The sequence below is a fragment of the Melanaphis sacchari genome, unplaced genomic scaffold, assembly GCF_002803265.2.
Source record: "Melanaphis sacchari strain LSU unplaced genomic scaffold, SCAv2.0 Contig0_pilon_pilon, whole genome shotgun sequence".
Classification (NCBI taxonomy): domain Eukaryota; kingdom Metazoa; phylum Arthropoda; class Insecta; order Hemiptera; family Aphididae; genus Melanaphis; species Melanaphis sacchari.
In genome coordinates, this window is record NW_020270366.1 from 8467745 (window position 1) to 8494623 (window position 26879).

Consider the following 26879-nt stretch of genomic DNA (forward strand, 5'->3'; position numbering starts at 1 on the left):
TTTTACAATTAGTTCCAAGAATTTGAAACGGAGAAGTCATTTGATACTGTTCAAATTCTTGTTGGTGGTCGTACTGAAGACAAGGCAGTTAATTTAGCAACACTTTCAGGAAAAATGGATTTAAGTAACAAAATGTTTGTGTCGGCTTCCAATTTTATGATTGTTAAATTTAGTTCAGATGCTTCAGTTGAACGTAAAGGTTTTAGGTAAATATTGAAATGTTATAAAATTGAATTTATTATAAAAATATAATATATTAACATTTATTTTAAAGGGCTTCGTGGAAAACAGAACCTCAAATATGTGGTGGCAATTTAAGAGCAACAGCACAACCGCAACCTTTGACTTCACCCGGATATCCTAATAATTACCCTGGTGGTTTGGAATGCTTGTACACAATCACTGCTCAAGCTGGAAGAATAATTACTCTTGAGGTATTATTTTAGTTTTTGTTAAAATAATTTTTTAATTTTTAATTATATAAAATTTTAAAATTTTAGATTGAGGATTTGGAATTGCAACAAAACAGAGATTTTGTATTGATTAGAGATGGAGATTCACCAAAGAGTCAACCAATTGGACGTTTAACAGGATCGTTGGAAAACAATCCTAGGTTATTAATGTCTACCGGAAACCAAATGTATTTATACTTCAAAACAAGTTTGGGTGACAGCAAAAAAGGGTTCAAAATAAAGTACTCGCAAGGTTGTAAAGCCACTATAACCGCAGCTAATGGAACAATTGCTTCACCTACTTTTGGTTTATCAAATTACCCAAGCAATTTAGAATGTCTCATTAAAATCAAAAATCCAACTATGAGCCCATTATCACTGAAATTTGATGCTTTTGTTTTACATCAATCTGATTATGTACAAGTTTATGATGGTGCAAGTACTAGTGGATTAAGACTTCATCCAAATAACGGTTTTACTGGAAGTACTCCTCCTAAGATTACACTTACAGCGGCTAGTGGAGAAATGTTAGTACGATTTGTAACAGATGCATTGCACAATCAAAAAGGATGGCATGCAACGTTCTCAGCTGGTAAGATTTAATTTTAAATTTCATGTATAAAATAATTAATTAAATTTATTTTCTTAGATTGTCCTACATTGAAGCCTGGAGAAGGAGCATTAGAATCAAACAGAGATACTGCTTTTGGAACAATAGTTACTTTTTCATGCCCTGTAGGACAAGAATTTGCAACAGGAAAATCGAAAATTACAACTGAATGTTTAATTAGTGGTAATTGGTCAGTTTCCTACATTCCAAAATGCCAAGGTAAGTCAAATATTATTATATAAAAATATAAAATGTTTAAATGTACTGATATTATTTTTCTATAATACAGAGGTGTATTGCGGTCCCGTTCCACAAATCGACAATGGATTCTCAACTGGTTCAACCAATGTTACTTACCGTGGTCAAGCAATGTATCAGTGTTATGCAGGATTTGCTTTCCCAACTAATGAGCCTATTGAAAAAGTATCGTGCCTTGCAGATGGGCGATGGGAAAGATTGCCAACTTGTTTAGGTAAGTGATAAATATTAATTTTATATAGGTGAAGACATTTTTTTAATCGATCCTTTCAAAAATGTGAAGCTTCTCAATGTCCACCACTTCCGGAAACACCACATGCCAATTTTACAGTTTTAAACGGTGGTGGACGAAGCTATGGAACCATAGTTCGATTCCAGTGTGAATCAGGATATGTTCGGTCAGGACATCCTGTAGTACTTTGTATGAGTAATGGAACCTGGTCAAGTGGAGTTCCAGTTTGTTCTCGTAAGCTTTAATATACTCGAAACAAAAACAGGGATTTAAGACATAATAATCAATTAACATTATAGGCGCTGAGTGTCCTGTACTACCTGAAATCAATAATGGATTTGTTATTGATCAAACTCGTAAATATTTTTATGGAGATGAAGCTCGTGTACAATGTCATCGAGGATTTAAACTTACGGGTGGACCATCGATAATCAAATGTGGAGCTAACCAAACTTTCTCTAATGTACCAAAATGTGAAGGTAAATTGTTTATTGTTTATTTTTTGTTTTTACACGATTCGTGCATTATTTTTCTAATAATTTTATATACATTGTGTTTTGTTAATTAGATGTTAACGAATGTGCCGCTAGCCAATGTGATTTGTCATCGACAGAATGTATCAATAACCTAGGTGGCTTTCATTGCCGTTGCAAGGCTGGATTTGCTCCCACTATGGAATGTAGACCAGTTGGGGATCTTGGTTTAATTAGTGGAGGAATTTCAGACGATTCTATCACTGTATCTGGATCTGAACCATCATTTACCAAAGAGGTACATCCTCTTTTTTTAAATTAAAGTAATGTGTGTATTTATAGAAAATTTTTCATACGTGTTTAGATGATGAGATTAAATACGATGCGTGGATGGTGTGGAACAAATGTTGAACCTGGTGATAACTGGGTTTTGATTGATCTAAAAGCACCAACCGTGATAAGAGGCTTTAGATCACAAGGTGTAATGAGAGGATCTAACAAAATTGCATTCTCATCTGCTATAAGGATTCAATATACAAATAATTTGACGGATGTTTTTAAGGATTACACTAATCCCGATGGTACACCAGTAGAATTCCGTATTTTAGAACCTAGTTTATCAGTGCTCAATTTCCCAATGCCAATTGAAGCTCAATATATCAAACTAAAAATACAAGATTATGTAGTTGCTCCTTGTTTAAAACTTGAGTTAGTTGGCTGTACTAGATTAGACTGTGTTGACATAAATGAATGTTCAGTTAACAATGGCGGATGCCAGCAAAAATGTATTAACAGTCCTGGAAGTTATGCATGTTCTTGTAATATTGGATATGAACTGTATGTAAAGAATGGAACTGCTGGATTTTTAATAAATGAATTTGAATCTGGAGAAAGAGATGGTGACGTATACCAAAGAAATAAGACCTGTGTTCCAGTCATGTGTCCTAATTTACAAGCACCCGAAAATGGCATGGTTCTTTCTACAAAAGAATCTTATCATTTTGGAGATTTAGTTAACTTCCAGTGCAAATTCGGATACGTAATGGCTGGGTCAGCTTCTCTTTTATGTACTTCTACTGGAGCATGGAATGGAACAGTACCTCAATGCCAATGTAATTTTAATTTAATTTTGATATATTTATTTAAACAAACTAACTGTGAATAAAATACATATGAATTTTTACAGTCGCAAAATGTGTATCGCTTCCTGATGATAAGGTTGAAGGTCTTAAAGTAAGTCGATTTGAAAAAGAAGCAATACTCGTGCCGTTCAAAGAAAATGTTACGTTGAAATGTGAAAACCCAGGACGAACCCTTCGAGGAACTGCAACTTCTGGCTTTAGACAATGTGTTTATGATCCAAAACCGGTAAGTTTAAATGAAATATTTTATGATAACATAATTGTATTTAACTTCAAATCCTTAAAAAGGGTTTCCCTGAATATTGGCTATCTGGAGCAACTCCATCGTGTCCAAGAGTCGATTGTGGTGTACCAATGCCTACAGCTGGGGCTGAGTATGGCAATTTCAAAGATACGAGGTATCAATCATCATTCTTCTTCGGTTGTCAAGATACGTTTAAATTAGCTGGACAGACCGACAAAAACGATAATGTAGTGCGCTGTCAAGCAAATGGAATTTGGGATTTCGGAGATTTAAGATGTGAAGGTCCTGTGTGTCAAGATCCTGGAAGACCTACAGATGGTTATCAATTAGCCAATAGCTATGAACAAGGGTCTGAAGTACAATTTGGTTGTAATAAACCAGGCTACATATTGATTAATCCAAGGCCTATTACGTGTGTCCGAGAGCCTGAATGTAAGATTATAAAACCATTAGGTTTGACATCTGGCAGAATTCCAGATTCAGCTATTAATGCAACATCAGAAAGGTAAAAATATCTTCAATTTTTCTTTCTTTTTAGATAAAAACTAATAAAATTTATTTTTAGGCCAAATTATGAAGCCCGTAATATTCGTTTGAATTCAGTTACTGGTTGGTGTGGTAAGCAAGAAGCATTTACATATGTTAGTGTGGATTTAGGACAAGTATACAGAGTCAAGGTACAAAATTTAAAGTTTATCAATAAATAACTAGATATTAACATAAAAATTTAATTTTAGGCCATCCTTGTGAAAGGTGTAGTTACTAATGATATTGTAGGACGTCCGACCGAAATTCGTTTCTTTTATAAACAAGAAGAAAAAGAAAATTTCGTTGTATACTTCCCGAATTTCAATTTAACAATGCGAGATCCCGGAAACTTTGGTGAACTGGCTATGATTACTTTACCAAAATATGTACAGGCAAGATTTGTTATTTTAGGTATGTTTAAAAAATGACTGATTGATAATTTAGTATTAGTTTCAGTAACTACATCAAAAATATAATTGTTATATAATATTTTTGTAATATTTTAGGAATTGTTAGTTATATGGATAATGCTTGTTTGAAATTTGAATTGATGGGTTGTGAAGAACCAAAAGTTGAACCTCTATTAGGTTTTGATTATGGTCATTCACCGTGTGTTGGTAGGTTTTATAATTATAATACTTATTATTCGAAACAAAAATAAAAATACTAAAATAAAAAATTTTTAGATAACGAACCTCCAGTATTCCAAAATTGTCCAACTCAACCGATCATAGTACGTCGGGGACCCAATGGAATAGAACCAGTTAATATGACAGAACCAGTTCCAATCGACAATAGTGGTAGCATTGCAAGACTCGAAGTAAAACCACAAAGTTTTAAATTACCATTCTATACATTCCAAGATACAGCAGTAAAATATGTTGCATTTGATTTTGACGGAAATGTAGCCATCTGTGAAATAAATATTACAGTTACAGGTAAAACTAAATAAATAATACTTAAATACACAATAAATAAATAAAAAACCGTATCACTTATTCCTAGATGAAACCCCACCACAACTGAGCTGTCCTCAGAGTTACGTCATTGAATTAGTAAACAAACAAGACAATTATGTAGTCAATTTTAATGAAACTCGTAGACGAATTAATGTATCGGACGCTTCTGGTGAAGTCACACTGACATTTAATCCGGACAGAGCTTCGATTGCTATTGGAGATTTTGAAAACGTTACAGTTACAGCGGCTGATAAATTTGGAAATAAGGCTACTTGTTATTTCCAGGTAAAATTTTCATTGTTAATTTAAAAATAAAAATAGATTTGTATAAAATGCATCAAATTTAAAAAAAAAATCTTTTATTTATTATTATATTATATTAACTGCAGGTTTCTGTACAAGCGACTCCTTGTGTTGATTGGGATCTTAAACCACCATCAAATGGAGCATTGAATTGTCTTCCAACTGATGATAGTGGTTTGGAGTGTATAGCTACTTGCAAAGCTGGATTTAGATTTACCGACGGCCAACCAACAAAATCATTTACTTGTGAACAAAGAAGTCTATGGTCACCATCTTCAGTAGTTCCGGATTGTGTATCTGAAGATACACATCAAGCCGATTACCATGTAGTGCCATCTGTAACTTATCGTGCTAATGGAGCAGTCCCATCTTTATGTTTAAGACAATACGCTGACATTTTAAGCCAACATTATGGGCCTCTAAATGATATTTTGACAGAACGATGTTCCGCTGTTAAAGTCAATATGAATGTATCATTCATTGACACTAAACCACAACTATTAGATGAAAATTTAGTGCAGGTATGTTCGTTAATCCATTTAATATATTAATCTAAAATATTTAAATTAATTGTGTACAATATAAAATTATATTATACTTATAATGTATTTATTTTGTCTTTAGATTGACTTTGTATTAGGAGTTTTGCCAGAAGTTAGACAACCTCAATTATACGACTTCTGTGGTTCAACTTTGAACTTGGTTTTCGATCTTAGTGTTTCATATGCTAGTGCTGCTATAGAACCATTATTGAATATATCAGCAGTAGCTAATCAATGCCCCCCGTTGAAAGCTCTCAGATCATCTGTATCTAAAGGATTCACTTGTAATATTGGCGAAGTACTTAATATGGACACTAATCAAGTACCACGATGCTGTAAGAAATAATTATTTATTATGTAAAGTTATGAATCGAACTTAAATCATTCATTTTATTTTAGTGCATTGCCCAGCTGGAACTTATGCTGGAATCAAACAAACATCATGTATGCCATGTGCTCGTGGGTATTACCAAGATACAGCTCGACAAGGCGCTTGTATGAAATGTCCTAATGGAACATACACCAAAGAATTAGGATCAAAAAGTTTGAAAGATTGTATTCCAGTGTGCGGATTTGGAACTTATTCACCGACAGGTCTCGTTCCTTGTCTCGAATGTCCAAGAAATAGTTATACATCAGAACCACCTACCTCTGGTTTCAAGGAATGTATATCCTGTCCTTCTGGCATGTTTACATACCAACCTTCGGCTCCAAACAAAGATTTTTGCAGAGGTATTAATTTTTTATCATAATTTATTTACACATATTAATAAAATTAATTTTACAGCTAAATGTCCACCTGGCCAGTATTCAGAAACTGGCTTAGCGCCCTGCTCACCATGTCCTCCAAACTACTATCAAGCGGCAAGTGGACAAACTGTATGTTTGGGATGTCCTACAAATACAAGGACTAAAGGCTCAGGAGCAGCGGGACGAGATGAATGTCAATCAATAGTGTGCACCGAAAACTCGTGTTTACACGGTGGACTTTGTGTACCTCTCGGTCATGGAATTCAATGTTTCTGTCCAGCTGGATTTTCAGGAAAACGTTGTGAAATAGACATTGATGAGTGTGCTTCTCAACCGTGTTTCAATGGTGGTTCATGTATAGACCTTCCTCAAGGTTACCGTTGCCAGTGCAAAAATGGATTTAGTGGAATTAATTGCCAAGAAGAAAAGTCTGATTGTAGAAACGATACATGTCCTGAGAGAGCAATGTGTAAAGATGAACCAGGGTTAGGCAACTTTACGTGTCTCTGTCGTAGTGGATACACAGGACAAAACTGTGATATGACGGTTAGTTAAAATAAAAAAATATAATTTCTAAAATTATTAAATACTTAATTGTTAATTCTTTATAGATTGACCCTTGCATGGAAACGATAAATCCGTGTAAGAACTCGGCTACTTGTACTGCATTGAAACAAGGCAGATACAAATGTGAATGTAAGCCTGGTTGGGAAGGTGAACATTGTGATATAAACATCGATGACTGCGCCGAACGACCATGCCTTTTAGGAGCTGCTTGTACTGATCTTGTCAATGATTTCAAGTGTGCGTGTCCACCCGGTTTTACCGGCAAACGTTGTGAAACAAAAATTGACATATGTGCGGCTAACCCATGCCAGAATGGTGTGTGCGTTGATAGATTGTTCAGTCATCAATGTGTATGTCATCCAGGATGGACTGGTGCTGCTTGTGAAATCAACATTGATGATTGTGCAAGTAACCCTTGTGGAAACGACGGAGAATGTACAGACATGGTGAATGGTTATTCTTGTACTTGTGACGTTGGCTATACCGGTAAAAGGTGTCAACATTTGATCGATGATTGTGCTTCGGGACCATGTCAAAATGGAGGATCATGTATTGACATGTTAGACGGATTTATGTGTCGCTGTAGACCTGGTTACTTAGGCCTTCAGTGTGAAGCTGGAATTGACGAATGTTTAAGCGATCCCTGTAGTCCCGAAGGTACTGAGCAATGTTTAGATTTAGATAACAATTACAAGTGTGTATGCCACGCTGGATATACTGGAAACATGTGTGAAAAAAACATTGATGATTGTGCTTCATCACCATGCATGAACAATGGTAAATGCTACGACGGTGTTAACACGTTCTCTTGCCAATGTCCACCTGGCTGGACTGGAAAACGATGCGAAATTGATTTAAGCTCGTGCCAAAGTAAACCATGTTTCAACGACGCGACATGTATAAACTTGTTCCAAGACTATTTCTGCGTGTAAGTATACATATTTCACTGTAAAAATTTAAAAAAATATAATAATTGTATCACGGGGTTGTTTTATATTTTACCATATTTTACCATATTTTTAGATGTCCATCAGGAACTGACGGAAAGCAATGCGAGACTGCACCAGAACGGTGCATTGGTAATCCATGTATGCACGGAGGTAGATGTCAAGACTTTGGATCTGGTTTAAATTGTACGTGTCCAAGTGATTACGATGGAATTGGTTGCCAATATGAATTTGATGCTTGTCAAGCTAACACATGTAAAAATGGAGCGACATGTATTGATAACGGGCCAGGGTATAAATGTATCTGTCCACCTGGATTTACGGGCAAGAATTGTGATGAAGATATTGTTGATTGCAAAGAAAACTCATGTCCACCTACAGCTACTTGTATCGACCTTACTAATAAGTTCTATTGTCAATGTCCGTTTAATTTAACGGGAGATGATTGCAGAAAAAGTAAATTACAATATACGCTTAAAAAATATTCCAGGCAAATTTTAATTGTTAAATTTATATTTTAGCTATCCAAGTTGATTACGACTTTAGTTTCCCAGAAGAAACATTAAGTAGTGCAGCTTTAACAGTTCCATTCCAATTTACTGGGGGTAGAGATAGTTTCACTATTGCCATGTGGGTTCAATATGCACAAAAAGACGAACCAGGAATATTCTTTACACTTTACAGTGTCACGTAAGTTTAATTGAACAATAATCAATAATATGTATTAATGATAAATATAATTAATTTAAAATTATTTTTAGGTCTCCTCATGTAGTACAGGGTCAACGAGTACTTGTACAAGCTCATTCTAGTGGTGTTGAAGTATCAATTTTCCCAGAACTTCAAGATGTATTTTTGGCTTTCCATGAATACACTACTATTAACGATGGTCAATGGCATCACATTGCTATTGTATGGAATCAAGGTACGCTAACTTTGATAACCGAAGGATTAATCGCAAGTAAAATGGAAGGTTACGGAACGGGAAGAAAATTACCGGAATTGTGAGTTAAAATTAATATTAATTTAAGATAAACATATTTTATAAAATTGTTTTTGTTTTAGCGGTTGGGCTGTGCTAGGAAAACCAAGGATGGACAGAAAAACATTTACAGAGGCTGGTTTCAAGGGTCAGCTGAACAAAGTACAAATTTGGGGACGTGCTCTTGATGTAACTAATGAAGTACAGAAACAAGTTCGTGATTGTAGAACCGAGCCAGTACTCTACCAAGGATTAGTTCTCACGTGGGCAGGTTTTGATGATATCCAAGGAGGTGTTGAAAGAATCGTTCCTTCAAAATGCAGTCAACACTCTTGCCCAGCCGGATACACCGGACCGAACTGCGAACAGCTTCAAGTTGACAAAAAACCACCTCAAGTTGAATATTGTCCAGGTGATCTTTGGGTAATTGCGAAAAATGGATCGGCGATTGTCAATTGGGATGAACCGAGATTCACTGATAACGTTGGAGTAGTAAGAGTCGAGGAAAAGAACGGACATAAACCAGGTCAAACACTTCTATGGGGAACTTACCGCATCGCATACGTTGCATTTGATGAAGTCGGTAACGCTGCAGTATGCTCTTTTAGAGTGTACGTCCTATGTAAGTAGTTTTGAATAGCTTTTTCTAAAATGTTTCGGCACACAACTAATATTTTATGTATTTTACTTGGTTTCAGCTGAATTTTGTCCGACTCTGGCAGATCCAATTGGTGGAAAGCAACAATGTAAAGACTGGGGATCCGGTGGACAGTTCAAAGTGTGTGAGATCAGTTGTAATCCAGGATTAAGGTTCTCACAAGAAGTTCCGAAGTTCTACACGTGTGGCGCTGAAGGTTTCTGGAGACCCACCATTGATCCTGCTTACCCAACAATCTATCCTGCATGTTCAGCATCTAAACCAGCTCAACGAGTATTCAAGGTCGATATGAAATTCCCTACGTCCGTGTTATGTAACGAAGCGGGACAAGGAGTACTAAGACAAAAAGTCCGAAATGCAATAAATGCGTTGAATAGAGAATGGAACCTCTGTTCGTATTCTATTAAAGGAACACGTGAGTGCAAAGATTTGAATATTGACGTAAAATGCGATCATCGATCTTCCAGACCAACGAGAAATGTAGAAAATGATGAAAATGATTCTGCTATTACAATAAGGTAAATTGTTTTTCTGTTACAAGCTTTAATAATATGTATATAATAATGTGGAGTTTTTTTGTCAAATAAATATATCATTCATAAACTAAAAGATGATTGTATTTATCATTTTAGAGAGAGGAGGCAAGCCAGTGATACATACTCCGTACAGATTTCATTCCCCGCCATCAAGTTAGTAATATTCATTGATTTAACCAAGAGTTTCTACGATTAATATCATAAATCGAGTACTAACACTTTGTTTTTGCAGCGATCCCGTGGTCAATAGTAATTCGAACCAAAGAGCAAATATTCAAAGGTTATTGGAAAAGCTTATATTAGAAGAAGATCAATTTGACGTACACGACATATTACCAAACACCGTTCCAGACCCAGCTTCTTTGAACTTAGAATCCGATTATGCTTGTCCTATTGGCGAAGTTGTCATGGCACCAGACTGCGGTAAGAAACTGTCCTGAATATACTATTGATATTTGTTCAATAATATTACAACCTTCTCGTATGCATTTTGTTTTATAGTACCATGTTCCGTGGGAAGTTACTTCGAAAAGGAAACGAAAAAATGTGTACCGTGCGCAGTGGGTTCATATCAAAGTGAATCTGGCCAGTTGCAGTGTTCGGTGTGTCCAGCAATCGCAGGAAGGCAAGGAGTAACTGTGTCGACGGGCGCCAGGTCAGCGTCCCACTGCAAAGAAAGGTGTCCGGCAGGCAAGTACTACGATGATGAAGCCGGTCTGTGTAGAAGTTGCGGTTACGGTTTCTACCAGCCATCGGAAGGCAGTTTTAAATGCCTTCTGTGCGGTCTCGGAAAAACTACAAGGACCACAGAGGCAGTGTCGCTTGAGGTTAGTTACACGATTATAATAAAAACACAAAATGTGCATTTTGTCATGTTATCTAATTTACGTTTTGTTTCAGGAATGCCGAGATGAGTGTGCCGACGGCATGCACTTGGGCATCGAAGGAGAATGCGAACCATGTCCAAGAGGCACTTACCGAACTCAAGGCGTCGAACCGGCTTGTCAGCAATGTCCCGCCGGAAGAACTACCAAACAATCGGGAGCTTCCAGCATCGAAGAATGTTCGTTGCCAGTCTGCGTGCCAGGTAATAAAATGCTACAATATCATATAATATTAGTATTACATGGACCCTCAATCTAACCGCGAGTGACAACGTTATTTTAGGCACGTACTTGAACACTACCCAGAACAGTTGCATCTCGTGCAAGAAGGGCACTTACCAACCAGCCACGCAGCAGACCATCTGTTTGCCGTGTCCTCCAAATATGAGCACCAAGACCGTGGCTGCCGTAAGTATATTATACCAAATTCAACATGACAACGGCCATTGCCGGAAGAATTGTTTTTGACGAGCTATGTTACAATAAATAATAATCGTGTTTGTCGCAGACGAGTAAGTCTGAATGCTGGAACCCGTGCGAGGCGAACGTAGCGGGCAAACATTGCGATGTGAACGCCGACTGTCTGCTAATACCCGAGACGTCCGACTTCAAGTGTGAATGCCGTCCCGGATTCAACGGAACCGGTAAGGTGTGCAAAGACGTATGTGATGGCTACTGTGAAAATAAGGGCACGTGCGTCAAGGACCTGCGTGGTCAACCGTCGTGCCGTTGTGTCGGATCGTTCATCGGGCCTCACTGCGAGGACAAGTCCGACTTCGCATACATCGCTGGCGGTATCGCGGCTACTGTCGTGTTCCTCATCGTCATCGCACTGTTCGTGTGGATGATCTGTGCTCGGTCAGAGCGCGTCAAAGAGCCTAAGAAGCTGATGGCCCAAACCAACGACCAGACTGGGTCCCAGGTCAACTTCTACTACGGCGCGGCTCCGTACGCCGAGTCGATAGCACCGTCTCACCACTCTACGTACGCACATTACTACGACGATGAAGAGGACGGCTGGGAGATGCCCAACTTCTACAACGAAACGTACATGAAAGGTAAAGATTTTCAGGAAAAAAAAATGTCTAAAATATCTATATTTTTTAAAATTTTATTTAATGCAATATTTAATAAAGTTAAACTGCAGTAATGCGAAGTATAATTGTCACGAAATCTTCACGGTTAGATTGTAATTAATAACGTTTGTGTGTTCACAGAGGGTCTGCACAATGGCAAGATGAACAGCTTGGCCAGGTCGAACGCCAGTATTTACGGTAATAAAGAAGACTTATATGACAGACTCAAGAGGCACGCTTACAACGGAAAGAAAGGCAAGTAGCATGGTATTTTATTACCGTTTATTATGCGTACGGCATTGATTAAAGCCTATTTAAAACGTCTCGTGACCTTAGGTTCATTGCATTGAAATGCGTTAAAAAAAATTTTGCTCCGTTAAATCATGACGATATACTCGTATTTGCACAGAATCACAGATTATCGCATCGTGCTTATATAGCTATTAATAAAATAATAAATGTTACGGACTATTAATTTATTTTGGCTCCACGGTTAATTTTGATTACGAATATACCTTTCACATTTTTTTGATTAAGTTTAAGTGTGCAAAGGAGTTAGTATTGAATAACAATCAGTTATTGTGAATTTCATTTGACCTGTGTTTTTTTATATGTGTTTACAGATAAAAGCGATACCGAAAGCGAATGCCAGTGAATAGACTACGAATAATAATAAGTTGCTCAAAAGTAAAAAAAAAAAAAATAATAATAAATATAAATATAAATATATATTATGCTACAATAAATCGTACGAGTCGGGCAAACTTGATCCGAATTCGAAAAATCAAAACCAAACGGAGTGCGTGCACAATTTATTGTCTATTCGAATCGGTCAAACTCCAGGAATGGTTATTGATCTACACCCGACGTTTCCTCAAGACAATACAAACCTAATTATTTATAACTTAATATAGAAATTTAGTGTCATAATATTATGTACGCGATGGTTTTGTATGTATTGTGTAAATAGATATAAATATAATTGTTATTATTTTTAACAAATCCTAATGCATCCAAACATTAGCGTATAGGATATAAGAGACTATTGGCTCACAAACCAAATTTGTACAGTTTAGACGATTTTTTTTCATTTACAATTTATAAGTGTCATTATCCAATCATTTTTATTATAGCTTGTAAGACAAAAATAAATTATTTATTTGTTTTAGATATATGTATTTTTTTTACCATCAAATTAAAAAATAAATAAAGAATAAATATAATTATTATGCATATTTTCAGTATATTATATTATTTTAAAATTTTATAGTAACATTTAATATTATTTTTATTAATAGGCAATAAAGATAAATATTTCCGGACTATTATTATAAAAAATAAACAATCCACAAAAAGGAACTTACAATAATTGAACATTCTCATAAAATAAAATAGATAAGTAATAAAATTTAAAAAAAAAACACTTCACAAAAAAAAAAAAAAAATTAATTCTACTCAAAAACAATTCAGCACCTTCTAAACATCAAACAGAGGCATAATACATCCTCACAAATTGAAATGCTATAACTTGTAAGTACTTTATATCTATATGTTACACATTTCAAGATTTGAGTAAAATCAACTCTGCTATGTACATTTTCAAACACACAATTGTGCTCACGGAAGCAGCACACGATACATTAATACATAGTTATTTTGCTAATACAAGAGTTAAAATTTAAATAATAGAACACTATTTAATATATACATTTTTACTAGACTAATACAAATTAAAAATATACATAAAAAAAAAAAAAAACATATTGAGGTAATAATAATAAGTAAAATTGATTCTGAATGTATACAACATACATATTATAAGTAATGTAAAAACCATTACTTAAAAAAATTTATTTTGCATTACCTGCCATCACCATAGTTAGATACTATTCCCACGGTAACAGCAGACTTTGCATATTATTGTTGCACATAATAATTGTTCAGAAACATTTTAGGTAGGTACAACAAAATAATACATTTTTTGTACATTAGTTTTAAGAGCAGTAATCATATTAAAAAAAACTAAAAATTACATGGTAAATAAGCAACCTAAATTTTTATGTCCCTCAAATATTTTATATGAATATTGATCTCGTCAAGAAATAAATTTGTTAAATATTTTAAAAGTCATACTTTTTACACATAAACATCATCATTTGCAGTAGGTTATTTTAATAATATTAACATGAGATATTTTTCTTATCATGGCAGTATAGAATAAGAATGTTAAATGATTAAATCATATTTTTTTAATAACAGTAAATATTATATAAGGTGGGTATAATCTATATAATATAATGTAGTCTATAGAAGCATTATTATTATAATTTTTATTTATGCATTATTAATATTAAATATATATAATACATGACATATAAGCTACACAAATTTTGATTATTTTAGACATTTAATGTGTAACAGCGATAACTGATAATAAATAATAATACCTATACTTAAATATAAATATTTTTACTTGATTTGCTATACTATATTCTTAATTAATTTTATAGCTGAATGGGAGATAAACAATAATAACAAAATAAATTATAGTACACAATTTTAATAATATTTTTGTACTTTAAATATCTATTATACAAATCATATATATATATTGACTAAAAACAAATATTAACAATTTTACCAATATTTAATTGTTTATTTAAACTATAATAGTGCTGATTTTTTAAAGGGAGATTATTTCACAGAAACATAGAAATAATGTTTAAAGATAACAATTGCTTTACCAAATATAAATTTGATTAATTTTATTAAATTTTTGTGAAAATTTAAGGGAATAAAGAGAAATTAATGAGTTCAAGGGACTAATTCCTAAGACAAATTAAACAAGTAAAGTACAATGTAATTATACATTTGATGAGATATAAGACTTATAAAATAATTCATTGAAGTAAATTATTGAAAAATAAATAATAACTATCACACACTTATTTTTCAATAATAATATTGAGATAATCTAATTTAACTTTATATACCTTAAGGTAAACTCCTGTTACTCTTCCATTTATATTGCCTGTCTGTGGCGAAGGAACACCATTACATTGTTTTCATCTACCGCATCCATTCGGTTTCTTAGGATAGTGATCATATTATCTTCATCTCTTATTTCAAGCAAAGGTGAATCTGGATAATTATAAGTAAAATTGTATTAAAGTACTAAATATTATCTAAAATTCTATCTGAATTATTTATAACATTACAAAAACACTCACTCATATTACCAACTTGCTTAGACCAGACTTCATGTGATAAACACCTCACTTGACGGACCATAGGAACGTTGAAGAAACCCATGGATGCCTTGCGCAGTATATTGGCCTCATAACGCGCTGGATTCCAACACGTTTGACTAGGATTTTCCGTAACTAGTTCCAGTTGCAAGTAAGCCTCTAGGTAACAAGTATCAGTCTCAGGGTTCCACAGAATTACACACTTTGTCTCAAAACCCCTAGGTAGATATTTAAAATATTTTTAAATTAATTATACATACATTTTAGATATTAAAATTATATGTGCTAAGCACCTGCAGGGCTGAATTTACAATTTTTAGGTCTCTAAGCTCATTCTGTGGTGTGGACTCTACTAGTCTTTAAAGTAGGGAGGGGGTTACTTTTCAAAAAAAAGATTTGAATCTCTTCAAAGAAATTTAAAGATTAGAAGACAAATTATTGATAATATAAAAATTAAATTAATCGAGTTATTAACATTATTTAATAATATTGTTACAATATGAGTTAATAAATAAAAAAAAAAAATTAACTTACTGCAGTATAAAACTTACCTAGTACTAAATAATTGTATTAATTACATATATTAAACAACATAACTTAAATGACTTAGACTTGGTGTTTAAACTTTGATTGGTTTACTCCTGAACTTTGAATTTATGAAACTATCATCTTTATAATTTATCTGACGCGAAATGTCACTTTCAGTGTTAAGTAAAGCTAACACGTTGAGCCTTTTTTCTGTCATAGATATTCAATGCCTGTTTTTGATCAACTTCAATATTGAAAATGACCTTTCTCCACTGCTGTTGATGAATATAAGCTACATGTAAATGTTTAAAACTATCTCAATATTAGGATAACAATCTTTGACATTTTTCTCTAGGAGCAGTTTATACATCCACATCTCCTGGCATAACTTTTTCATTTTCTTTGTCATCTTTTTAAAATTTTCTATTAAAAGCTTTAACTGATTTAGTTCATTGCTAAGGTAAGAAACAAACTAACTGGAGAATAGATAAAGAAGAACCATTTGTTGTTGAAATATAATGAAAATAGTGCATGTACAATTATTATTAACGAAGCTATTACACGTTTATATTTATTTTAGGCTTATGACATGTAATAAGGGGCCCTGGCTGTAGTCTATATAGTCTATGCATAAATCCAGCCCTGAGCACCTAACTCAAAAGTACCTGCTATTCACTGGTTGACAAAGAGGTATGGGTTTCTTCTCCTCTTCTGTGTTCAGTCTTATACACAATACAATTAAAATGTCACCATTTAATGGACAAATCTAATAAAAAATATTTTAATATATTTTAATTAAAATATAATATTAAGTTTCAAATTGAACATAATAAACTTATATTTACATCAACAATAGAAGAGTCATAGTCGTTATAGCACCAAAATTTGTGACCTTCTAGATTGCAAATAATTTCAGCCACTTTATAGCTAACATGTTCAAAATCTAAACTTGCCTGTTTTATAACACAAACATTTTTTTCCTAAAGAAAAAATAACTATGTTAATTAACATAACGTAATGTAAATGTTTCAATACAAATAGAAATTTTATTAAAGACATTAAAAAACTTTAATACTAAACATTACTAATATATATATTTTTTTTAGATTAGCATAAATACCGGTTTTCCAATTTTGGCAGTATTGATCATTTGCATTTGAGCAGAAGCAGACCCATGCACAGACAATGGAAGTGCGCACAAAGACCCTGTTATACCATCTTCTTCTACAATTTCAAAACAAAAATAAAGACTGTATAAATGTATATTAAATTAAATTGATTATAAATTGTAATTCATTACAATCTAAAGATTATTGTAGTAATTAATTTATATATAAATTATTCTTAACTATTAATAAATGTTATTTATAATTTGATAAAAAGTGAAATTTTACATATCTTTGTCATAAAAGTCAAAAATACTAAGTCCATTGCCTGAATTATTTCATACAACTCAGGTTATATAATTCAACTTAATATTTTAGGTGTAATTTTATAATATTAAGTAATTAAGCGATGGTTATCAAAATATATTAATAATTAATCAAAGTTAAAACATTTAAGTCAAAAATATTTAAAACCAATATTTTTTCTATTTTGGGAGTTATAAAAAAATGAAGAATAATAAAACTACCATCTAAATCTGTAGTAACTGAGACAATTTCTTCATCTACTTCAATGTACTGTCTTTCAAATTTCACTGAACATCCTTGTAATGGTACGGATCGGAATGAACTATTTGATTGATTTCCTATTTATCAATATCAAGTTGTATAAAGTAAAAAAAAAATTTATCTTAAATAATAAAACTTTATAAGCTGTATTTATAAACATGGTTTACCTTGAATATTATCAGGAACAAGCATAACACTGATTTTCTTATCACAAGGACTTTTGGAATTTTTAAACAATGGAGTTTTATTTCTTGGTTTGAGCACATTAGTAATCTTTCTGTTGGTAATATCAGGACTTTTAATGTCTCTATCTTCAGAGGTAACTGAACGTGGTGATGATAAACAATCCCAGTCGGCAATGATTGCATTTAATTCTTGAGCAAATAACATTTTTCTATCACAGTCATTTAATATATCATCTTCATAATCTGTTTGAATGTATAAAGGTGTTTGATCCACAGCTGAAGGTCCAGGGGATTCACAGCGTTGAAAAAGGCTTTTTTTTGATGATGGATGTACATTTTCCATATCTTCTTCTTCAGAACAAAATTCATACATTTTATCTGCTATTCTTCGACGCCTAAACCATTTAAACTTAAGCAAACAACTATCATCATTTTCATCAAAATCATAAACCTATCACATAAACAATACAAACATAAAATTAGATTAATAGTCAGAAATAAAAAGCATATTATTCTTTTCAATGTTATTTACCTTTTCGGCATCTTTCATCCTTAAAAGACGATGGTTATTATAATTAGGCATAGCATTTAGAGCAGCTATTGGCATATCTTGTTCTTTATCAAACTACAGTAAAAATATTTAACATTAAAATTAGATTTAAAATACATTTCTTATTTTAGGTTAACATACAAAACATCTTGTATCAATATGTCTCCTTTTGACACCTCTTTCTTGACTGTCACTTTTAGTTGCCATTTTATAACCAAATTCAGTCAAATCATTACTAAGCCTGTAAGTGAAAATGTACTGCTTAATAGAAGTTAAGTGACTAATTTATATTTTTTTAATATATACTTGTGAACTAATGGAACATTAATGTTTTCTGATTTATCAGATTTAGAATTTTGATTCTTATCCAAATCAATATTTAAAACGTGAATAAAGTTACACGTATTGAGCACAATATGATCATCATATTTCAACGACACTGAAGGCTCTAATTGAGGATAAGGATGCGACACTGTGAATGATGTGTGTACGGTAAGGCCATGAACCAGACATGTGTTTCCCAAGTAATACTTCGAAATATCTATACACAAATTAAATTTGTAGTTTATATAAAATAAAAAATAAACAAGGATATACAATCTTTACATACCTTCATCTCTATGTTCACGAGCTACTGATTGACAATCTTTACAGTTATTCAAAGATGGTAAAGTGGTGACAGTAATGTAAATTTTGTGCATGTCACTATCATCATCTTCAGAAGTTACACTATTTATATAAATAAAGAAAAATACTTAATATCAGTATTATTTAACTCAATAGAAGTATATACCTTTCACCGAAAACTACGATTCTATCAGAGCGGTTTGGCCATTGAACAATGTAAATATTCAAAAAATCACTAAACTCAGCGTTTTCAAATAATACAACTTCTGAAACTCTGAAAGCTGTTTGACCTGGTTGAAAAGCCCAAAAATGTAATTTATACTTCATGTTCAATGAAGACATAAGAGGACCATCAACCATAACAATATTCTCTGAGTCTGCTATTGAGTAAGTTAAGAGAAATCGACCACATCGAGTTAAACCCATAAATACATGACTAAAACAAAATATAAAAAAAATAATAATACATTTTAATAGTTTAAAGGAACAAAAAAAATTTGATTTATATACTAACTCAGAAATGTCTTCTAAGATATCTGGTAAGAAAAATTTGCCATATTCTGGATTGTCTTTAAATAAATATCTTGTATTATTTTGAGGTTTATGTTTGTATTTAAAAGTACCATGAACCTAAAATCACAACATAATTACATAAATTATTAACCAATACTTTTTTGTAGACTAATAATCAACACATTAAAGTTTAAGTAAACCTAGAAGATACTCTTGCAATATTTTGTAAAATAATAATAAATATGAATCAATCAATATTAATATTTTTTTTGAATTTATGAGTATCAATGAACACTAATTTTATACAAATTAGGAAAAAACTATGACAATTAACATTTATATAGTTCATACATAATAGTTGTGATTAAATGTATTATTCAAATGAAAGTTTGAACTACTTTTGATATATTTTATTATACTTATACATTATGTACCTAGACTAAGAGATAAATTTAATTTAAATGATAGTTACTTGTTATGAAATATAATTAAAGATAATTTGATATAATTGCACATCTACTGATATAAATAAAATTAATTTAATGTAGTAACCAAGATATTTTAAAGTTAAACATTGAAATAATAATGGTTAGGTACTAAAAATGGCACTAGAATAAAAGATAAATTGGTTTAACATTTCCACGATTTAAAAAACTTAAACCTATTATTTGTAATTTTATTTAAGTGCTTAATATGTAATCATTTTGTGCATACACATCTTACATACATAACATAAATTAATTTATGTAAAATGATCAACAAGGTATTTAGGATGACTATTGATTGTACAACTTGTACAGAAAGTATACTAATCAAGATGATGAGTGTTCAATTTGTGGTTTTTAAACACCACACACAAATGTAATATTTGATATTAAGTGTATTAAAACAATGAAAAAAAATTTTTTTAATATTTATTTACCTGACGGTTAAACAGTTTGTGAATTATTGAGTCTGACGATACGGACATTTTCATACACAGTTATGATTTTTATAAAACACTAGGTATTGATGATTGGTCAGTGTACTGAATTTTTGATTCGTAATTCCGTTGACCAAGTGTTTTTTTAATTTTACTATACACCCACTACCTAACACGATTTACGAGTTAAAAACGATTGACAAATCAGTAAGATAATAATCCAATAATTGTCTTATTCTCATCTCCTCGGGTGCGAGAATGTCTAACTACGATGGACCGGCGGATAGATCGGAGTATCGAATTAGACTGCACAAACGACGAGACATACCTATTATTATTATTATATTGATAACATTTTAAAAAGAAATTAAGAAAGAAAAAAGATGGTTCATTGATGGTAAAATTATTGTAATAACACTAATAACTAATGAGTATTGAGTAGTAGTTGTAACTCGTAGTATTATTGCTGTAGTAGTAGTAGGTATTATTGGTAGTGTATAATTTGATGTGCGATAATAAACAAAACGTTAGTGATTAGTACTATGAGATAACATATCAATCATTTTTCCATGATGATTATATAGACGCATGAGCACGAGTAGATATCTTTGACAGAAGAAGTGATATAGGTTAGAAAATTTTCTTCGAAGTTCGAATAAAAATTACGCCTTTTCGAATTTTGGTGATATTGTTACTTGTTACCCACAGAAGTACGGAACACGACCGAACGCCTATCATCTATGATTTTTGTTCAACGATTATCTATACAGAAGATGTGAATTTTTTTCAGATCGGGAAATCAAGATTCCAAATTTCCAACCACTGAACTTTTGACCTAATCAACATAAAAATTTTCTATCGATCAACGTGTGAGTGGGTAAACGTCTTTAAAACATATTTAAATTAATTTATAATTTTGATATTTCATACCTTTGACGTTACATCTTTTAGATTTGTTTTTGACGAGTACTTAGCAATGGGAAATACGGTTTCTGGAGCTCAAAAACTTATGGCGCAGACATTCGTCCCACAGAACGAAACAAATAACAATGATGTACCTAAAAATCCTCACGGTTTCACCAATACAGCTGGTATGAGCCCACCCCCTGAATGCCCAATGCATGTCAAAGCAGATGATAAAAAAGCCGCTGGATGTGCTGTAGCGGGAAACCCAGATGAAATTAATCCATTAAACATGGTAAACATTATGTATGATTTAGTGTGGTATACTGAATTTGGATAATTATAGTTAAATGGATAATATCTTATACCCATTGAATCCACAAATTCTAAAAATTGTAACTTCTAGTCTTGGTGATAATAATGAAAAAGTATCGTTAAGTACCTAGTGTATATGTAATATGCATTTCAATTAGGTTCAAGTATAGATTGAATCTAAATACATGGCAAAAAGCCAACTTATTTATAAATATATATATATGTTACAGGTAATGTTATATATAGCCTAGTCAAAGTATACTTTGACTGTACAATTTAACTTAAACTGTTAAAATAGAAAATTATCATTTGATAAAATTTTATTAAAAATAAAGTAGTTTGATAAAAATATATTTTTCGAAATAAAAATAATTAAAATTTATTATAGGTTTTCAAATTTAATCTTATAAAATAATCGTTTTATTTACATTGTCTAAGTTAGATTGTGCAATTCTATACATATAGCCAATATTGTCTATCAAAATCACAGTACTATGATACCCAATTAATATAATATATTATTATATATAATTCCTGATAGTTTACTTGTCTATAACATATTATATAACAAAAAAATAAATACAATAGATTAAACTATAATTTTGTTTGTTTTATAGTCAAATTTATTTTTCGTTTACTATTTGTTTATAAATATAATATAGTATATTTATATCTATATACTTATAGATATTTGTTTTAGATATTTTGTAGGAAGTCATTTATTAATCACTATTAGTTCATTTTTTTTTTTTAAACTATTGCAAACTATAATATTAACAGTACTCTCAGTTCTGGTAACTTGTCAATTGGTCAATTGTCAGTTATACCTAAGTTAACCTAAAATATTAACTATGATAAAATTAATATTGTGATAAATTTACTAACTATTACTATATTATATATATATTTATAATAACTCAAAATCAACTATTAAATCTCTTTGTACTTATGCATTGTATTCATAGATGCCTCCTCCAAATCAAAAACCAGCACCGGATCAACCATTTCCACTACCAACTGAACGAGAAGTATCTACTATACCAAAGTCTGAAGGAGATGGCGAATTTTGGGTTTATCCATCAGCTCAAGTAAAATAAAAAATATAAATATTTATATATGTTATGAAAAATTTTTGTTAAAACCTACTTGAAATCTTTTAGATGTTTTGGAATGCAATGTTGCGAAAAGGGTGGCGTTGGAAAGATGATGATTTATCACAAAAAGATATGGACGTCATAATTAAAATACATAACATCAATAATGAGCTTGCTTGGCGAGAGGTATTAAAATGGGAAGCATTCCATGCAAATGAATGTATGAATCCAAAATTAAAAAGTTTTGGGGGTAAAGCTAAACATTTTTCTCCAAGAGCAAGAATAAGGAATTGGATGGGATATGAATTACCTTTTGACAGACATGATTGGATAGTAGATCGTTGTGGTAAAGAAGTACGATATGTTATTGATTATTACAGTGCAGACAATTCACCAAATAAATATCAAGTGGCTATTTTAGATGTAAGGCCAGCTCTAGATTCATTTGAAGCATTATGGGATCGATCTAAAGTAAATATATTTTCTTAATATAAATTAAAACGTCTTTTAACCTTAAAAATTAATTTTTATCATTTCAATTTTAGGCAGCTTATTGGAGATGGCGATTTGAAGCTGAAATGGAAAGAAATATTGCTAATAAAATGGATGAATTAAGAAATGATGATAAAGTGTGAAAATAAATCATTCATTTTTTTTTTTTTTTTTTTTTTATTGTATAGTTTGTATAGTAGATTCCATAAGTAAAGGTAAATATTTTAATCTTTATAAGATTTCGCTGTAAGTATAGTATTTTATATGTATACATCATTTTTAGATATTTTGTTATTGTATTATTTTTTTTTTAATTAAATGATGTTGCTGATTAAATACTTTTAATGAAAAACATACACATCTTATAGAGTTGACTATATTCTATATAATAACCATACAGTCAATATTATAATGAACTATAATATTTAATTTAAAATTAGAGCAATTGTATTGTTTTTATGTATATAATTTTGTTTTATATCAGTGAGTTAAAAAAATATACATAAATAGTTGAAATTTTGTTTTTAAATTAAGCTTCCCCCAATGTACTAATTTTCATTTTCCCTTTCTTTTTTCTGAATATTAAATAAAACAAAATAATTGAAGTAGAAATATTAATTTATGGGCTTATGTCCTATAAATATTAAGTATTTAATTTATTTATTCATTTTCTATTGAAATATTTGAGACAATTCAACTATTATATTTTATACTAAAAGTCAAAAATTATATGTCAAATTGATTTACGTCATATTTACCTTTGCCATCATTTTTATTCATCTTTAATTTTTTTAACATAAAATAAAAAATGATTGCATGATTTTATAAATTACTAATTTGTTATATTAAAATGTTGAAGAAAATAGCTTAATTCTAAGTAATAAAAAATAATAAATTATTAAATGTAAACAATGTTAAATAATCACTGACAACTGTCAGTTACTCCAGTGGGAGTTTCCATAAAATGCTGTAAGTGAATTCAGCTTTCTATTAATAATATTTTGCTGAATTTCCACTTTTCCAAAACCACTTCCCAACCGCATGGTCCGCATGTACTAAAAAATTATAATATTAAGTTTAGTTTATACTTAACACCATAAATCAAGTATTTTACTTCAAATATATTTGTAGTTTTCAGCATATGAAATGCTATGTTAGGCGCTATAGCTTTAACAATGTTGAAAATACCAAAACTTCCTCCAAAATTATCGGGGCACATAGACTCAATACTATAGCTTTTATTAATTGAATATTCTGGTCCTCCACATGGTGGTGACATGAATACTATATCAAATTTTAACTTTGGATAAATTAAAAACAAGTCACTAACTATAAATTCAATTTTATCAGCAACACCATATATCTCGGCCATGAACTAAGATATATCTTAGTTCATGATCTCGGCATTATGACGTGCTAATTGTATCTTGATTGGATCAGTATCAACTGCTATAACTAAATATAAATAATTTTATTAATATACTTAATTAATTATACTTATTATATTACATTGTACTAATAATACCTTTTTTGCATGTCATTGCTAGTTGGATTATATTTCCGCCTGCTCCACAAAAAGGATCCAACACTATTTTATTTTTACAACGTTTTGCTATATGACGGCTTAATACTTCTGGACACACTGAGTAAAAGTTTTCTGTAAAATAAAATATAGTTTCTAAAAGTAAAATCTAACACATTCCATGCTTACCAATTAATGTCTTCCAAGTTATAGGGTATGTCTAAATATAAATGTATATACTTTAACTTTACTCACTTACTCTATATTATTTCAATACATGTATATTATTTAGAAAGAAATTATATGAAAAAATATGTGCAATCAACATGTTAAAAATAATATAATTTAATTACCAGCGCCCAAATGAATACCGCAGTCAAAATTTGTAAATAACGGATGTCTCATTAACCAGTATTTAATAGGAATCTGTTCAGGTTTTTTTGTATAATTTGGGTTAGTATATTTTTGATTTATTAAGTTTTGATAATTTTGATAATGTTGATAATTCTATTATAAAAATATAAAATACTAAATTTATTTAACTATATTTAAGTGCACATAGTTTTTTTTCATAATTATTTTTAATAATATGGTATAATGTTATATGTTTCAAGTGTATATAGAATTATTTTCCAAATATAAACAACAAAGCTTAATTCTGTATACATAAATATTGTTACTCTAAGTTCTAAATATTATGAATCTCATGAAAATCATTTAATAAAATATGCATTAAAATTCAAGTATCATATATAAAAAGTAATTATTATTGATAAATTGAATTTTAAAATTAAATTTAAAATTGGTTTCATACATAATTTTCAATTTTTTCTTTTTAGTGATCTGGGAATGTTTGAGAGGGTATTGGCTTTTGGTTTGGTTGTATCCATCAGAACTACCTTTTGGATTCTAAAATATAACAAATAATATTAAAATTGTATTTAAATTTAAAAATAAATTTTACTGATATATTATTGTAATGTGATTTATCACTTAAGACATACAGATAAAATATACGCTTATAAATAGAGACCGGATTTATATGCATTTTAAATTGTAAAATATGCATGCAAACATGCACTATAAAAAGTCAAAATATGCAAGAAAAAACGCAAAATATGCAAAATAATTTTTGATTATACAGCTATTTATTCATTGTAAAGTTATAAAATCAAAATATAAATTATAAAAATATAAATAAACTACAATATTATTATATTATATAATGATGATAAAAATGAAAAAAATTTTAATTTATTCGATATTAGAAAAACAATATGTAACAATAATATATTCCATATTGATCTCGGTTAAATTATGACGGCGTGACATTTGTGAGAATATGTTTATATAGAAAACTCTGTTCCACATCAACGCTTGTTATGGGCGCATATTTAAAATCGACAACCTCCTACCTACTCAACTAATACGAAACAAAATATTTCAATTTTGTATTGATGGAAAATGTATATAAATAATGTTCATACAATTATAAAATTAAATAAATTTATACTTATGTATACGTTATGTATAAAACATGTTTTTATAAAAGTATCACTGAACCAAATATGACAAAATAAAAGTTTGTAATGTATTTTTTAGTTGATTAGAAAGCCATTTATTGCATGCAATTGGCTTATAAAAATATGAACATACATAATATGCAAAATCCGGTTCATTTACTTAAAATAGATAGTAATACATAAAAACTGCATAACAAAATAACTTAAATATTAAATTATAACTTTATTGTCCTATATTAGTAGTTTCCATTCAAATAAAATTTCTTTAATGAATAAAGTACCAACACATCACTCTATTCTTCTATCACTAGATAAAGATATTTTATCTATAATTAACATGAGACTTATGATACATTTGATGGTAAGTTTCTTTACTCTTTAAGTTACCTACTTAAATATTTAATAAATAATTAAATGTAATTCACATTTAGTTTTGGCTAAAGTATAGTTTTTAATCATATCGGTATAAACTGTTTATTAACATTATGACAATCATCATAATATACAAATGTCTTTGATAGATAAACTTCATAAAACGATCATTATTAAACAACAAACCGTATGACCTGAAGAAGTATCCAGATATTTTCTAATTTTATCGTAATTATCTGTATGACAAAAACAATGTGAATTGATTAATT

The 26879-nt window shown here is 30.8% G+C and overlaps 4 protein-coding genes across 7 annotated transcripts in view; 2 read left to right on the forward strand and 2 right to left on the reverse strand.

The window, feature by feature from the left end:
- LOC112596963 (sushi, von Willebrand factor type A, EGF and pentraxin domain-containing protein 1) overlaps positions 1-12862 on the forward strand; it is a 50432-nt gene extending 37570 nt beyond the window's left edge. The window contains exons 8-41 of the mRNA XM_025342889.1: positions 13-206; positions 275-434; positions 501-1044; positions 1102-1281; positions 1352-1534; positions 1604-1786; positions 1852-2031; positions 2121-2323; positions 2390-3137; positions 3212-3393; positions 3456-3916; positions 3977-4088; positions 4149-4350; positions 4446-4556; positions 4626-4877; positions 4945-5183; positions 5288-5722; positions 5826-6078; positions 6143-6475; positions 6531-7039; positions 7105-7988; positions 8084-8463; positions 8529-8697; positions 8769-9011; positions 9073-9611; positions 9688-10165; positions 10280-10336; positions 10416-10606; positions 10685-11010; positions 11084-11270; positions 11351-11475; positions 11576-12125; positions 12285-12398; positions 12767-12862. Of these exons, the coding sequence (XP_025198674.1) occupies positions 13-206; positions 275-434; positions 501-1044; positions 1102-1281; positions 1352-1534; positions 1604-1786; positions 1852-2031; positions 2121-2323; positions 2390-3137; positions 3212-3393; positions 3456-3916; positions 3977-4088; positions 4149-4350; positions 4446-4556; positions 4626-4877; positions 4945-5183; positions 5288-5722; positions 5826-6078; positions 6143-6475; positions 6531-7039; positions 7105-7988; positions 8084-8463; positions 8529-8697; positions 8769-9011; positions 9073-9611; positions 9688-10165; positions 10280-10336; positions 10416-10606; positions 10685-11010; positions 11084-11270; positions 11351-11475; positions 11576-12125; positions 12285-12398; positions 12767-12798 (9939 nt within the window). The 3' untranslated portion in view covers positions 12799-12862. The remainder of the gene's footprint in view (positions 1-12; positions 207-274; positions 435-500; positions 1045-1101; positions 1282-1351; positions 1535-1603; positions 1787-1851; positions 2032-2120; positions 2324-2389; positions 3138-3211; positions 3394-3455; positions 3917-3976; positions 4089-4148; positions 4351-4445; positions 4557-4625; positions 4878-4944; positions 5184-5287; positions 5723-5825; positions 6079-6142; positions 6476-6530; positions 7040-7104; positions 7989-8083; positions 8464-8528; positions 8698-8768; positions 9012-9072; positions 9612-9687; positions 10166-10279; positions 10337-10415; positions 10607-10684; positions 11011-11083; positions 11271-11350; positions 11476-11575; positions 12126-12284; positions 12399-12766) is intronic.
- Positions 12863-14819: 1957 nt separating this feature from the next.
- On the reverse strand, positions 14820-20868 carry LOC112591975. Its single transcript, XM_025335940.1, has 14 exons — positions 20390-20868; positions 19469-19584; positions 19121-19390; positions 18938-19056; positions 18634-18868; positions 18469-18568; positions 18310-18402; positions 17760-18228; positions 17553-17669; positions 17040-17143; positions 16765-16899; positions 16585-16685; positions 15374-15609; positions 14820-15284 (listed from the first exon to the last, which is right to left on the reverse strand). The coding sequence occupies exons 1-14, from the start codon at positions 20441-20443 to the stop codon at positions 15166-15168; spliced, it is 2268 nt and encodes a 755-aa protein (XP_025191725.1). The 5' UTR covers positions 20444-20868; the 3' UTR covers positions 14820-15165.
- Positions 20869-20989: 121 nt separating this feature from the next.
- On the forward strand, positions 20990-23474 carry LOC112591983 (cytochrome c-type heme lyase-like). 4 transcript variants are annotated; one of them, XM_025335961.1, is made up of 6 exons: positions 20990-21099; positions 21180-21266; positions 21341-21587; positions 22573-22695; positions 22768-23172; positions 23247-23473. In XM_025335961.1, exons 3-6 carry the CDS (start codon positions 21366-21368, stop codon positions 23334-23336), a joined length of 840 nt encoding a protein of 279 aa, XP_025191746.1. In that variant the 5' UTR covers positions 20990-21099; positions 21180-21266; positions 21341-21365; the 3' UTR covers positions 23337-23473. The 4 variants fall into 4 exon arrangements, with proteins under 4 accessions (XP_025191746.1, XP_025191754.1, XP_025191733.1 ...); XM_025335969.1 differs by having other exon boundaries at positions 20998-21262; positions 23247-23474; XM_025335948.1 differs by having other exon boundaries at positions 20999-21266.
- Positions 23475-24047: 573 nt separating this feature from the next.
- Positions 24048-24983, reverse strand: LOC112595974 (trimethylguanosine synthase-like). Its single transcript, XM_025341401.1, has one exon. The coding sequence runs from the start codon at positions 24563-24565 to the stop codon at positions 24257-24259; it is 309 nt and encodes a 102-aa protein (XP_025197186.1). The 5' UTR covers positions 24566-24983; the 3' UTR covers positions 24048-24256.
- Positions 24984-26879: the final 1896 nt, after the last annotated feature.

Bases quoted from the DNA above. Each gene is read 5' to 3' on its own strand.
- LOC112595974 (XM_025341401.1), bottom strand. From the start codon at position 24,565: ATGGCCGAGATATATGGTGTTGCTGATAAAATTGAATTTATAGTTAGT.
- LOC112591983 (XM_025335961.1), top strand. From the start codon at position 21,366: ATGGGAAATACGGTTTCTGGAGCTCAAAAACTTATGGCGCAGACATTC. The intron at 21,588-22,572 runs GTAAACATTATG...TTGTATTCATAG, and splicing joins AAATTAATCCATTAAACATG to ATGCCTCCTCCAAATCAAAA. The intron at 23,173-23,246 runs GTAAATATATTT...TTTCAATTTTAG, and splicing joins CATTATGGGATCGATCTAAA to GCAGCTTATTGGAGATGGCG.
- LOC112591975 (XM_025335940.1), bottom strand. From the start codon at position 20,443: ATGAAAATGTCCGTATCGTCAGACTCAATAATTCACAAACTGTTTAAC. The intron at 19,585-20,389 runs GTAAATAAATAT...TTGTGATTTTAG, and splicing joins ACAAACTGTTTAACCGTCAG to GTTCATGGTACTTTTAAATA. The intron at 18,229-18,309 runs GTAAATAACATT...TTTATGTGATAG, and splicing joins GGATGAAAGATGCCGAAAAG to GTTTATGATTTTGATGAAAA.